The sequence below is a fragment of the Ictalurus punctatus genome, chromosome 12, assembly GCF_001660625.3.
Source record: "Ictalurus punctatus breed USDA103 chromosome 12, Coco_2.0, whole genome shotgun sequence".
Lineage (NCBI taxonomy): Eukaryota > Metazoa > Chordata > Actinopteri > Siluriformes > Ictaluridae > Ictalurus > Ictalurus punctatus.
In genome coordinates, this window is record NC_030427.2 from 19,176,211 (window position 1) to 19,191,519 (window position 15,309).

General features: G+C 38.6%; 1 protein-coding gene across 1 annotated transcript in view; it reads right to left on the reverse strand.

Annotated features, from left to right (window-relative positions):
• LOC108272660 (probable ATP-dependent RNA helicase ddx6) overlaps positions 1 to 13,218 on the reverse strand; it is a 13,853-nt gene extending 635 nt beyond the window's left edge. Inside the window, exons 1-13 of the mRNA XM_017481223.3 lie at positions 13,047 to 13,218; positions 11,149 to 12,056; positions 10,971 to 11,034; positions 9,449 to 9,553; positions 9,237 to 9,366; positions 6,506 to 6,652; positions 5,261 to 5,355; positions 3,059 to 3,181; positions 2,837 to 2,965; positions 2,629 to 2,745; positions 2,446 to 2,509; positions 2,002 to 2,103; positions 1 to 1,894 (exon numbers count right to left, since the gene is read on the reverse strand). The exon at positions 1 to 1,894 is cut by the window's left edge and continues 635 nt beyond it. Coding sequence (XP_017336712.1) covers positions 1,701 to 1,894; positions 2,002 to 2,103; positions 2,446 to 2,509; positions 2,629 to 2,745; positions 2,837 to 2,965; positions 3,059 to 3,181; positions 5,261 to 5,355; positions 6,506 to 6,652; positions 9,237 to 9,366; positions 9,449 to 9,553; positions 10,971 to 11,034; positions 11,149 to 11,327 — 1,449 coding nt within the window. The 5' untranslated portion in view covers positions 11,328 to 12,056; positions 13,047 to 13,218 and the 3' untranslated portion in view covers positions 1 to 1,700. The remainder of the gene's footprint in view (positions 1,895 to 2,001; positions 2,104 to 2,445; positions 2,510 to 2,628; positions 2,746 to 2,836; positions 2,966 to 3,058; positions 3,182 to 5,260; positions 5,356 to 6,505; positions 6,653 to 9,236; positions 9,367 to 9,448; positions 9,554 to 10,970; positions 11,035 to 11,148; positions 12,057 to 13,046) is intronic.
• Positions 13,219 to 15,309: the final 2,091 nt, after the last annotated feature.

The following is a 15,309-nucleotide window of genomic DNA, read 5'->3' on the forward strand; positions in this document are numbered from 1 at the left end:
GGGTTGTCAGGGGTAGTAAAGAGGATCTGAAGTGGGAAATTATCACAGCTGCCACAATATCAAAACAATGCTACAGTTTGCTTTCAAATTCCACAAACTCACTTCAATCTAAGCTCAAAACTAAATCTAGGTGAGCCATTCAAACTAATTTGCTGACTCATTTATAACAAATATGTCCCCCCCCCATTTATACATTCACACATACCCAGATAAAGTAAAGCGCAAGATTATTATTATTATTATTATTATTATTATTATTCTTAAAAACAACAACAACAATAATAATAATAATAATAACAACAACAACAATAAACAACAACCTGGCTACAGCCTTAAACAAAAGTGAGAGTAAGGTTTTATGCTTTGCACACAGACATCTATTAAAAAATGAACAGAAAAAAAAAGAAAAAAGAAAAGAAACCTCAAAATACTGATCTGCAAATGTGTACACACCCCTCTCTCTGTGTGTGAGAGAGATATATATTTTAGACCCCTGCCACTGACCAGACTAATAATATTTTTTCATTCGTGGGATTAAACTGTGATCTGCAGAAAGACGGAAACGGTATTAAGCTACTTAGGCTAGGAGTGTTTGTATTTAAACAAAAAAAATTAGGATCCGTTTAAAAAAAAAAGGCTCGAGAACAAACACACATACGCGTTTTTAGCTGCCATGACTTATTGCAATGATGAACTACGCATGAAAACGCTGAACGAGTTTCCTTCAGAGCCTTTTATAAATTTGAAAGGTAATTTAGCGCCACAGACGATCAATATTCCGCAAACAATTTGTGCACCGAATCGTTTTTTTGTGTAATTCTTGAGATCTACCATCTTACCACTTTATAGCGTAGGAAGACGCGAACACCTTATCATGTCCCTTTGCGTGACGGATCACATGTGGAAACTACGCATCTTTAACTCTAAAGTAGCACCACGACAGCTTTAACTCGATCTCTATAGGTTTAAACTAAAATTGTTGTGTCTAATGGAATAAGGCACTTTAGTGAGTTCAAAATAAAAATGCTTCTGTATCTGGCAAGTCGTGGCCTTTAGGCTTAAATTCCTTGAGCGAACTCAGCAAATGCAGCATTTTGCAGTATTCATAAAGATTCTTGTCTTGTTTCATCCAGTCAAATTAATAGTCATGCTAATTATCCACTCCAGACTTTGCCCTATCCATATCTTTACTCATCTATCTGAAGTCTGAATTGAACTCTGGAATGTATTTTGTTCTCTATATCCCCCCCGGGTGCAAAGCATAATACATGTTCAGCTCAGCCAGTGATACAATCCTTGACAAAGTTTAGAAATAAAAAGTAAACACAAAGATACCACTGGACATTCAGGGCCGAAATGCTGGTGTGTGTGTGTGTGTGTGTGTGTGTGTATGTGTGCAAAAGCTGATATTTGTGCAAAGCCAGGTTTGTCCTGAGGAGAGGAGAGCATATATAACCTTAAGTTTAGACCCTAAGAGGGGAAAAAAAAGAAAGAAAAAAAAAGAATAGAAAATGTTGAGCAGAGTCACATACAACTGAAAATGTAAAATACTTAACCAATATTAAGCTATGCTCTCTCACACACACACACACACACACACACACACACACACAGTAAACAAATCAATCCATCCATCATTCATTCAACACCATTTCCACACAGCTGCATTGTGGCACTGACTGTCCGGTTCTGGTGGTACTTTAGGGCTCTTCAGGTGTCTCCTGCTCCTCTGCCTCATCGTTGGCGGAGTGGAACTCTGCCACGTACAGACTTTTATCGATGCTGCTCGGGATGGGCTTGATATCAGTCACCAACTGGTCCTCGATGGCTTTCAGGTTGAAGCGATCCTCTGCTGTGATCAAGTTAATGGCCAGACCAAGGTGGCCAAACCTCCCTAAAAACACACCAACGTTTCCATGACAACTTGTACAGGTCTCTAAAGATAAGTGTACCGTGTCTCAACTCTGTAGATAAAAACCGACATGAGATTTATTTTGTCACCTGAGCGCCCGATGCGGTGCAGGTACGTCTCCGCGTTCTTCGGAAAGTCGAAGTTGATAACCACGTTCACTGCCTGGATGTCGATGCCTCTCGTGAACAAATCTGTTACGAACATACGATCACTAAATGAGGTATTCAGTCCAGTTTATATAAACCGATCGAGTCGTGCAGACTAAAGTGTCCGCAAGATGGAAAGACAGCATTACGATCGTCAGGGATATCAGAAAACGTCAATATATCGACTATTGCGCGGCACGTTAATTTCTCGGTTTGTCTCACACATCGCTGATTTTAAATCACATTTAAATGGCTAATTTGCACATGCTAGCTGATTTACATTTCAAGTAAATTGAATTGTATACATGTAGGTCTCTGCTTTAGATTTAAAGGATGCGTCGCAGCAGTATTAACAGGCAGTTGAATTATATGGACAGACAAACGTACCTGTGCAGACCAGATTTCTGCACAACCCATTTCTGAAGTCATGGAAAACTCTGTTTCGGTACTCCTGGGGGAAGAAAGAAAGAAAATGTTTATATATATGTTTGCAGTAAAGACAACCAGGTTAATTGTTCAGATTAGATCATGCTCAGCTCATGTGTTTTACTCCCAAGAACAGATTCACACCTGCATCATCTTGGCATGGATGTAAAAACAGGAGTAGCCAAGTTGTGTGATCTTCTTGGCCAGCAGTTCCACTCTCTGAGTCGAGTTGCAGAAGATGATAGACTGATTGATTTGCAGCTGTGGAGATGGAAAGAAAAACATGGAGGAACACCTGGACATGGTGTACACACTATTGGTCGTGCGTGTGTGGTCGTGCGTGTGTGTTTACCCTGGAGAAGAGTGTGTTGAGGCAGTGCACCTTCTGCCGCTCAGTAACATAGGCATAGTACTGTGTGATGCCCTTCAGTGTCAGCTCTTCCATTAGATTAATCTCATAGGGCTTCTTCAGATACTTCGCCTGCAGGAAGGAAAGCAGGTTAATCACGAGCGGCTGTAAACAGAGCAGCACGGCAAAATGGCGGCCATTTGTATGTGGCTTACTCTAATTTACCATGAATTTCTGCACAGTGACGGGAAAGGTGGCGGAATACAGCAAAATCTGCCTGTTCTTGGCCAGAAAGCTGATGATATCCTCAATTAGCACCACAAAGTCCTGGGAGAGCAGCTTATCAGCCTTCAAGAGACAGAGGATTAAAACAATGAAGTGAGAAGGGGGAGGGGGATAAATAAATAAATAAATAAAAATTTTATTTTCATTTTACTTACATTTATTTAAATATTTCTGGGCAAAAACAATCAATCGGTCGACCTTTAGTTTCTAAAGAAGGCTTGTAGCATTACAAATCATTTAAAAAACTTTTTAGAGAAATACAGGGTGTCCCAAAATTCTCCATTCATAGAGCGCAAACAGTGCTGTGAAAAAGTATTTGCCACCATCCTGATTTCTTCTGTTTTTGTGTATATTTCACAATAAATAGTTAAAGAAATGAAAATAAAATCTAAGATAAAACAAAGGCAACCAGATAAACACAATACAGTTTTTAAATGATAATGTTATTTATTGAAGCAAAAAACGTTATCCAATACAACAATGTGAAAATGTATTTGCCCCCGTAGTTACTAATTCCCAAATCTATGAAGCTGCATTCATAATGGGGTTCAGCTGGACTAAACACAACCAGACCTGATTACTGCAAACCCTGTTCATTCAAATCAACACTTAAATAGAACTTTTTCAACAGCATGAAGTTGTTTAAAAGGTCTTACCCAGTAACACACCATGCCAAAGTTGAAAGAAATTCCAGAAATGATGAGGAAGAAGGTGATTTAAATACATCAGTCTGGGAAGGGTTACAAAGCTATTTCAAAGGCTCTGGGACTCAAAAAGACCACAGTGAGAGCTATTATCTCCAAATGGAAAAACTCAGCACAGTACTGAACCTTCCCAGAAGAAGCTGACCTTCCAAAATTCCTCCAAGTGCACAACAATGACTAATCCAGGAACTCATAAAAGAGCCAAAGACAACATCAAAGGACCCACAGGAAAGTTCATGACTCCACTATCAGAAAGACACTGGGCAAAAATGGCATCCATGGAAGAGTGGTGGTTAAAACCACTGCTAACCCAGAAGAACATTAAGTCTCCTCTGAATTTTGCCAAAACACACCTTGATGATCCTCAAACCTTTTGGGAGAATGTTCTGTGGACTGATGATTCGAAAGTGGAACTGTTTGGAAGACAGGGGTCTGTCATCTGGCATAAACCAAACACAGAATTCTACAAAAAGACCATCATACCTATGGTCAAGCATGGTGGAGGAAGTGTGATGGTGTGGGGATGATTTGCTGCTTCAGGGCTTGGGCAACTTGCAATAATTGATGGAAACATGAATTCTGCTCTCTACCAGAAAATCCTGAAGGAGAATGTCCAGACTTCAATCCGCAAGTTGAACCTCAAGAACAACTGGATTATGCAGCAAGACAATGATCCAAAGCATAGGAGTAAGTCCTAGTCCTAGAAATAACTGAAAGACTGATCTCCAGTTATCGGAAGCGTTTGATTGCAGTTATTGCTGCTAAAAGGTGGCACAAACTGATTTTAAGTTTAAGGGGGCAATTAGTTTTTCACATGGGTGATAGTTGTTGGATAATTTTTTGCTTAATAAAACAAAAAAATACAAACTATTGCATTTACTCAGGTTGCCTTTGTTTTCGTTTGAAGATCTAACACTATTTAGTATGAGATGTACACAAAAACAGAAGATACCAGAAACTTTTTCACAGCACTATACATTTTAGCAAAATGTCTTCCAAAATATATCATACTTGGTTTATATCATACATATTTTTTCAGATAGGCTTTAAGAATGCCTTCGACAAAAGAAGAATGTATTAAAATCGTTCTCATGGATGGATCGGGAAATTGTCGCAAGCTTGCGGTGGACTTTAATACTAAACGTGATGAGCACATCACACACACACACTTGCCAAAAATGGGAGAAATGTGTGCCATTTCTTTGAAAACAATCATGTAGAGAATTGTGGATAAAGTTAAGGGTAAGGCTTGTGTTCAAGTACCCTAACTCCCATTTACCCCAGGAGAAGAAACTAGACATTTTAATGAACAAAAGAACATGGTGGGTTTTCCCAGGCCACCAGACATTTGTACTAAGACAACTACTAGGACTATTAAAAGTTAAATAACGAACCAGTTATATTATTATGACCCAAAGTGCGCATCATGATGACTCACCTCATCCATTACCATAATCTGAACTTTATCCACTTTCGCTACACCCTTCTTGATCAAGTCCAGTATCCTTCCTGGTGTAGCTATGACAACATGCACTACAAGAACACACAAAAAGCACAACGACAAGCACACTGTTACACTGTGCTCATCTTTACAGACTGGATGTACACAGATCTGGGTTTAATGTGGGATAAACAGGTTTTACAGACAAATTAGCTTTACAGAGTAAATACTTACTCTTGTTCAAACAGTTTTGCTTTGCTAATCACTAAATAAATTAAAAGGTGCAAGAATACATTTTTTTATTTCTTACTTATACAAATAACATGGAAAACATGTAGAACAAAATAATGGTTTAAGACACAATCTAAGATCAAGACACCCTGACAGGAGAACTGGCTTTCTGGGTCAGAATGCTTGTTTTTGTTTGGATGCGCCTCCTGTCAGTCATTTTATAGACACTCTACGGGCCACTGTAGATCCTAGGGGCAGAGCTTTGAGAATGGTGCAGGAACGGGAATGGGGTGGGGGCGGAATCTCCCAAGGATTATTATTTTTTTATTTATTTAATGTAATACACACATACATACACACACACACACACACACACACACACACACACACACACACATATACATATATATTATATATATATATTATATATATATTATTTAAAAAAGAAAGAAGAACATTTGGTTTAAAGCACCTTTAAACTAAAGGAAGTTGTTACATATTTCTGTTTTAGTCAGACTACCTAGTCTGGTATCCTAAATTATCTGTTCTCACGACCCTTTAACCATAACCAGCTTGGTGTTACCTGAATATGTTTTTATAGAGAACTACTCATAAACCTGAGCGATTTTTGTTGTGTAGATTAAAAGGTGCATTACAGAAAATTAGTCACGTTTTTTCAAGAGTAGTTCTCTAAACATTAAGAAGGTTGGGTTGACATTTGAATTATTATTAGTTTTTTAATCCTCGAGTTCATCCCACCCCAATTCTGGGTATATGCATGAAACTCTACCCCTCAGGATCTTCAGTGACTATGTAGTGTCTAGAAAACTGATTAATGGGAGGCCCATCCAAAAACAACCTACTTGTTCAGTAGTCATTGCTTTAAACATACATTTTTTTTTATCACGTTCTATATAATTTTCCATATTGTTTGTACAAGCAAGAAAAACAACAATATTTTTAAACACAGCTTGGTTCACATGTGACTAATTCACTATAAACTATAATTACCGATCTCATCCAGACGCATGATGTCGTCTCGAAGGTTTGTTCCGCCAGTGGTGGCCATGACTTTGACTCCACCGAGATGCTTACTGAGCTGAATGCTGATCTGGCTGACCTGTAGTGCAAGCTCACGAGTGGGTACCATTACTAAGGCTAGAGAGAGAGAGAGAGAGAGAGAGAGAGAGAGAGAGAGAGAGAGAGAGAGAGAGAGAGAGAGAGAGAGACCAAATCAGAAATAAACCAGTTAAGAAAAATGTTCACTGAGGAGCTCTGCATTAAGGATTTAACAATAAACGTGTATACTGCTATTAGTAAATATGAAAATAATGATCTGAATAATAATTAGGCAGTTTACTCCAGTTATATTACATGCACCAAAAGAGCAATCTCGCATTCTGTCAACGCAAACGGAGAATAAGTCGAGCTCATTCATATGAATCTACTATAAAATCTACGAATGTATCTTTCACTTAGCTAACTTTAGATATTTAACATCAGTTAACGGTGCAGTAGTCAATATTTTTATTTCTTACTAGTATAAATAATGTGGAAAAATATGTAGAATGATAAAAAAAATTAAATAATAATAATAATAATAATAATAATAATTTGAGCAAACAATCCTAAATAAAAAAGTACACTAAAAATTCCCAGATGACCTACTGCTTCGGCAGAGATTCTGCAGTATGGAACCAACACACACTTCACTATCCCATGAGGCAAAGGGACTGGTGTCAGAATCACAAATGGCACAAGGCAGCATGTCGTTTCTTTTTAATTGTAGGTCAAATGACAATGACATCATGGCGGATGTAGGATGTCCAGATTGTAGTCATACTAAATGCTTATACTGATCAGTATGTACTGTACCATAGCCGAGCAGTAGGTACTGAATCGAATGCAGTAGGCCACAGTACGCAATTTTGAACGCAGCTATCAGTTTAACTTTCGAATCAAAAAAACAAAAACAAAACCTTAAAAAAAATTGATAAAAACCAAAGCAAAAACAAACACATATGTATAAACACCTAAATATACAAAGAAAAAGTATTACAGTTTGATGCATTACCACAGCAACACTATTTAAAATATCAAGACACCTTTCGCAATTTTACTGCGTCTCGACATTATCCTGACCAAGTTTGAGGCGATTCGGGTAAAGATAAGAGGATTACTGCAAAGTCTGCTGTAAGTCACATGCTTCCTGCTGCCAGTTGGTGGCACTATGACTGTGACTCACAGTAGCCATATCCATGGGCTCAGCCCACAGTACCAAACATACAGATGAAGTTTCATCGAAATCACTTAATGCACTAAAAAGATACGAGACACTTAATATTTCCCTTTTTAGCGCCATAATTAAATTGCCATGGTGAAACCGTTTGAGATTTCAAAAATCTCTTCATAATTCAGCATTTTCAATGTCTTGGCATAATGTTGAGCAAGTTTGGTGACAATCACATGAATCCCCCAGGAGGAGTATTTAAAAGTTCACCGCATGCTCTTCTCAAAAAATCTAAAATGACCAACTTCCTGTTGGGTGGAGCTAATGATCGTCAGCGTGAAAATGGTTCGGATCGAGGAGAACAGTGTGTACAGAGTTTCATACATATACGTACAAGTATGTATGATTTATGCCCCAAGGTTTTGTACCGTGAAGAAGGGGGCGCTACAGAGCCCTCACTCCACGTCCACGTGCGACCCGTAATGGGCGATGACTGATGTGTGTGCCGAATAAATAAATTAATAAGATAAATTAATAAATTCTTAGGAAAACAATAGGGCCCAAGCACTGAAAGTGCCCAGGGCCCTAAAAAAAATCCAAACACCTCACTTTTGGTTTTCAACATAAATATTTAAAAGGCCTACAGTGATGTGACAAATCTAAGACATTACAGATCATATTAATAGTGAAGACAATTAGAAAGTGATCAAATACAGGTTTTTTTTTTTTAACTGGTGTTCCCATGTGTGCAGATGCGTCCAAACACTTTGAACAGCAGAACAGTAAATGTCAGCAATGTGGACATTATACCACCGATTTAAAACGGATTATCAAATGGATATCGTGTCAGCTGTGGTTCAGGTGGTAGAGCGGGTTGTCCACTAATCGTAGGGTTGGCGGTTTGATTCCCGGCCCACGTGACCCCACATACCGAAGTGTCCTTGGGCAAGACACTGAACCCCAAGTTGCTCCCGATGGCAAGTTAGCACCTTGCATGGCAGCTCTGCTACCATTGGTGTGTGTGTGTGTGTGTGTGAATGAGACAGTGTAAAGCGCTTTGGAACCACTAAGGTTAAAAAAAAAGTGCTATCTAAGTGCAGAGCATTTACCATATTGAAAAATTTTACATACTGTTAGATTTTTGTTTACTTTGTTTATTACTGCAGTATTGCCTAAAAATCCACATGGTCCCATACTCTCCTAAAACCTAAAACTGTGAAAATACTCCTTGAAATTTTTTCTTTTCTTTTTTCAGGCCATTGGTTCAGAACGATTACATTATCATGATCTTTTAATATGGAAAATCACAATCAGGGAAAAATATTTTATATAATTTTATATATATATATATATATATATATATATATATATATATATATCTCATAAGCCCAGTCACAGGACATACAGACACCTCTCAACCCCCCCCCCCCCCCCCCCAAAAAAAAAAACCAACCATTACTTCCACTCCTACTCTAGGTATACTGGAGCTGGTTCAGAAGTGCAGGAGTTTACCCTGGATATAATCTTTCTTCAGGTCTATCCTCTCCAGCATGGGAATCAAGTATGCTCCACTCTTTCCTGTTCCGTTTTTGGCACGAGCCAGGATGTCACGACCAGACAGGGCAATGGGGATGCTCTCCTCCTGAAAGCATGAAAAAGAACAAACCGTTAAATAAACCCCTGTTTCAGACACTTCAGTAAATAAAGAATATGAATATATTCACCTGTACTGGGGAAGGTTTCTCCCACCCCATTTCAAAGATCCCCATGAGTAACTCCCTCTTTAAGCAGTAGTCTTCAAACTCATTTCCCTTTGTGGCCGTCACATCCTTAAGAGATATAAAGAGTAATTAACTGCAGTTAAACATGCTGAGAGAAAATAAAGACGCTAGTCAGACTCATTTTTATATACAGTGGTGCTTGAAAGGTTGTGAATTTTCCATATTTCTGCATAAAAATGACCTAAAACATAATCACATTTTCACACGAGTCCTAAAAGTAGATAATGAGAACTCAATTAAACAAAGGAGACAAAAATGTTATACTCTGTCATTTATTTATTGAGGAAAATGATCCAATATTTCATATCTGTAAGTGGCAAAAGCATGTGAACCTCTAGGATTAGCAGTTAATTTGAAGGTGAAATTAGAGTCAGGTGTTTTCAATCAATGGGATGACAATCAAGTGTGAGTGAGCACCCTGTTTTATTTAAAGAACAGGGATCTATCAAAGTCTGAGCTTTATAACATGTTTGTGGAAGCGCATCATGGCATGACTAAAGGAGATTTCTGAGTACCTCAGAAAGAGTTGTTGATGCTCATCAGACTGGAAAAGGTTACAAAACCATCTCTAAGGTGTTCAGACTCCACCAATCCACAGTCGGACAGATTGTGTAAAGATGACGGAAATTCAAGACCATTGTTACCCTCTCCAGGAGTGGAGACCAACAAAGATCACTCCAAGAACAAGACGTTTAATAGTCTGCAAGGTCACAAAGGAACCCAGGGTAACTTCTTAGCAACTAAAGGCTTAGAACATTGGCTAATGTTAATGTTCATGAGTCCACCATCAGGAGAACACTGAACAACAATGGTGTGCATGGCAGGGTTGCAAGGAGAAAACCACTGCTCTCCAGAACACCACTGCTGCCTGTCCGCAGTTTGCTAAAGATCACGTGGACAAGCCAGAAGGTTACTGGAAAAATGTTTAGGACATGTGTCAGGATATCTGTCCATGAACTGAATCTCAAAAGAAAGTGGGACATGCAGCAGGACAACGACCCTAAGCACACAAGTCACTCTATCAAAGATTGGTTAAAGAAGAATAAAGTTAATGTTTAGGAATGGTCAAGTCAAAGTCCTGACCCTAATAGACATGTTGTGGAAACACCTGAAGTAATCAAACCCACCAACATCCCAGAGTTGAAGCTGTTCTGTACTGAGGAATGGGCTAAAATACCCAAGCCGATGTGCAGGACTGATCAACAGTTACCATAAACGTTTAGTTGCGGTTATTGCTGCACAAGGGGGTCACACCAGATACTGAAATTAAAGGTTCACATACTTTTGCCACTCACAGATATGTAATATTGGATCATTTTCCTCAATAAATAAATGATCAAGTGTAATATTTTTGTCTCATTTGTTTAATAGGGTTCCCTTTATCTACTTTCAGGACTTGTGTGAAAAGTCTAAACTTTCAAGCATCACTGCATAATTAGAATACTGCAGCTTGTGTAGGACTTACTGAAGTTTTCATTCTATTGTCTTTGGGTGGAAGCTGCAGGCTCTTTTTCCAGTCTTCACCAAACCTGGGACAGCATGAACAGTTCAGGAAGACAAATACAGATAGGTCTATAATTAGTTTTTACTTATACAGATGCACAGAGGCACTTAAAACTTTCAATGGACGATATATGACTCACCGGATTCCAGGTCCTTCCTGCGAGTCTGCAGCGGGTTTTTGGCCCCCAGTAGAAACTCTTGCAAACGGATTGCTCTGAACACTGGGTCCTGATTGAGAGCTCAGCCCTCGGAGCTGTCCGTTCTGCTTGCTGATCCCCATTGCAACAGCACCTACGCTCTCCATCTTTGCAGTAGCCATCAAGTCTACTCTAATGTCTTCTTCTTTGTTTAATTTATCAAAAGTTCACCAGTTATCTTTCTCTTTTTTTTTTTTTTTGCTTTTTACAACTGGTCTATAAAAGTTCTAATAAAACATTTACAATGGTATCATATAATCGCAATTAAGTCGTTTTAACATTTACAAACATACACATCTATGTACAGGTACAGTGCAACCTCTTCAAAGGAGAGTCACTGACGTCACAGGAATAGGTTTAACACCAAACACTCTTCCAAATGAAGAGAAATAACCATTTATATGCATAAATATAATAAACCTGCTCAGAGTATAGAAAATTATACGCCTGCAGGTTGAAGGAAGTACGAGTCCTGCGTCAGAACGGCGAATGTTTCTCTTCGAATCAGGAAGTTCGATATCGCACTTATTTTTCGTTTTTGTATTGTCTTGAATTTATATATACTGGATCAGGTGACCTTTGTCACTATTTTCATCCACAAGAACAAGCAAAAGTTAATCCTTGGTGTAGGTGATTCAATACAACATCCAGTTTTGAAACTTAGTTGTTTGTTTGTTGGAAAATAGCCTCTCTGGTCATTCAAAATCCTTAAAGCAGAAAGCCAAGCTCCTCCGGAGAAAGACGTCCAAAACTGAAAGCCGACTTGATGGTTTAAGTTCAGCACTCCAGCGTCCAGCTCCTCCTGCTTTTTTATTTCTTCTCCTCTCTTCAGTGTGGTCTTCCAAGCAGACCTACAATCAGGGAGAGGAGGGGCGGGTGGGTGGGGTGGGTGGGGGTTGCACAATTAACATTATAGTGAAATATTATTACTTAGGTGAATTAAGATACACAAAAGGCATGCTGTCAGTCACAATCCAGTCATTTAAAATTCCCATGAAATAACTGAACCAATTTTTCGACCCGACAAACCATGTTCGCTGCTAACGAGCTGCTACTGTAGAGCAATGGCGCATAAGGCCCTTCCTGGGGGCGGGGCGTCTACCTTGTAGGGAATATTTAATTGGACGGACACATGCGTAGTACAGGATGAGTCATCAAAAACGTTTTAATCATTTTCCTGGAATAGTACAAAGTAAGAAATTCTTCAGAGCCATGCACCCCCCCAATAAATACACTGTTATATTAACGTACAGGTACAAAACGCTCTGAGGGACCAATTATGAAATATAAACGTATTAATGTATTAAAGCCAAAGTAACTCAACGAACCAATTATATTCATTTCATATTATACAGCATTACAGACAGCAGCTGTGCACCTGTTCACTGAAGGACTGTATTAACGCTTAAATATGAATCTCTGAAACCGACAATAATTAATTTTAACCCTCGAAGTGGACAAAAGATCCGTTAATAAAAGTTATACTGTCCCTGCAAACCAAATCTAGATTGAAGTATTATTTAGTGAGGTAGCTGGAAGCCATTTGCTGCTCCACTGCGTGAATGATAGCTAACTAAAAAGGTTTAAGAACTTAATTTTATAATAATAAACTACTTGACTAAACACTGTCTCTGGAGAGAGAGGAATAAAATAGATGTAAGCGAGCGGAAAACCCGGAGAAATCTGTTACTGGAGAGCTAATCTGCTAACTATATCGCCATTCTGTCAACATACTTAGCGTGACGTATTCAAGCTATGAGGATGTAGCAAAGCTAATGCTAAGGTCTGTCCAGGACAACAAGACTTTACAACTCTCGAGAATATCAGCTGCACACACTTACCCTGTACTTCACTCAACCTGCTGATTAGTTCTTCTGTATAAATCAGTTCAACCACGCCAATAATGATAACGTTTTCAAATCTGACTGAATTCACTTATATCCACTCGTCTTTTGTTGTGCTTCTTAACAACACGGTCGACCTCTTAGTCGCTACTCTTTACAAGAGAAATGAACTACACTGCCATCTACAGGCTGGAAGATCTCTTTTCCTCTAACAAACAGGCATGTAAATCCCTCAGACTTTCACACGATACCATGCAATTCATACGATTCACACAGAATCCGCTACGATACAATACCATACGAGTTCGATACATAAGGCAACAATATATCGCAATACCACTGAATGTGCTTCAGTAAAAAAACAATAAAGTTTCAATTCTTACTATCGGATACTACATGATTTCGATTCTTAACGGGGTAGTTAAATGAAAATTCTGTCATCACTTACTCCCACTCATGTCGTTCCAAACCCGTAAGATTTTCGTTTATGTTCGAAACACGAATGACGACATTTTTAATGAAACCTGGGAGATTTCTATCCCTCTGTTTACAGTCCAAGTAACCAAAACGTTCAAGCTCCAAAAAGTTCATAAAGGCATCGTAAAAGTAATCCACGTGACTCCAGTGGTTTTGATCCCAATTTAATGACGCAATACAAATGCATTGTGCACGCACAAAAAGACTCAAAATAAGTCTTTATTCACAAAACATGTTCACTTCCACATAGCTCTTCAAACCAGAATGCATGCATGTGGTGTTGACGCAAGAGCGAACATAAAAATACAACTGGAAATCTGCAGACATCTTTGTTACAGAGCTGGTTCTACTGTATGTGACTCAGTTTGCGTGCAGCGTCCCTGTTCCTCTGCTGTAAACAGCGCGGCGCTTCTGGGTCCCGTTGTGTCACGACAGCGGACATTCTCACGAGTGCGGAATTGTTAGAGCAGAGGAAGAGGGACGCTGTACACAAACTGCACACACGAAGTATTCGTATCGCTTCATTATATTGGGATTAAACCGCTGGAGTCACGTGCATTACTTCTACGATGCCTTTATGAACTTTTTGGAGCTTGAAAGTTTTGGTTACTTGGACTGTAAACAGAGAGGCAGAAATCTCCCAGGTTTCATTAAAAACGTCTTCATTTGTATTACGAAGATGAACGAAAGTCTTACGGGTTTGGAACGACGTGAGGGTGAGTAACTGATGACAGATTTACAATTTTTGGGTGAACTAACCCTTTAGTGCAACGAATTAATGTTTGTCATTACCACTGCATCTACTACGATACAATACGATACGATTTTGATTCTTAAGATGATGCTTTGCTATTTGAATCTTCACAGAATCTGCTATAATATGATTTCAATACATAAGGCAATGATACATTATTTGAAAACACCACTGAATCTGCCAAGCTGCCACTGTTGGGCCCTTGTGCAAGGCCCTTAACCCTCAACTGCTCAGCTGTATAATTGAGATAATTGTATGTCGCTCTGGATAAGGGTGTCTGCCAAATGCGGTAATGTCACTTATGTAACTGGAATATGTATAATTAGCCTTTACTGTATGTGTAACCTTCACACCAGTTCAGGATATTTCTCCTCCACACCAGCAGAGGTCCTCCTCCTCCGAGTACTGAACCAATTTCACAACTTCCCTGCCTGCTGCCTATTTTTATGAAACACTTTGCAAAGTCTTGCTTCCATTTTAAGTTCTCAGTTTTAATTCTGATTATTGTCTCTTGTATATCTTGACCCTTACCTAGTATTCTGACTACTCTCATGGGTTTACTCTGAATGTTTGTGCTTTGAACTTTTGCCTGATTTATGATGGTGATTTTGGATTGTGGATTTTTGCTGATGTGAATAAACCTCAAACTTCTCCTGAGTCTTATGTGCGACAGAAATGGTCAGAAATACCGGTTACTGTTACTGAAATTTTAAGAGAACAAACAAAAAAAAAGAATTATTTCTCAGTCAACTTACTTAATTTCACGTTTTATTTAATACCACCTTCTTCTTCTTAAATAACAAATTTATTATAAATAAATAAATTTATATATAAAAAAATTCCCCCAAGATCAACACAAATTTGCAGATTGTTTGGAATAAAATGTGTCATTGTAAGTGTTAAGCATCATGTAGCCTCCTCCACTGCAGATCATTAAAATATATCAATAATTATTTGGGAATCTTCTGTTATGTTTGACAAAAAAACCAAAACAAAAAAAAAAAACAAGCAAAAATGACAAAGACAGTG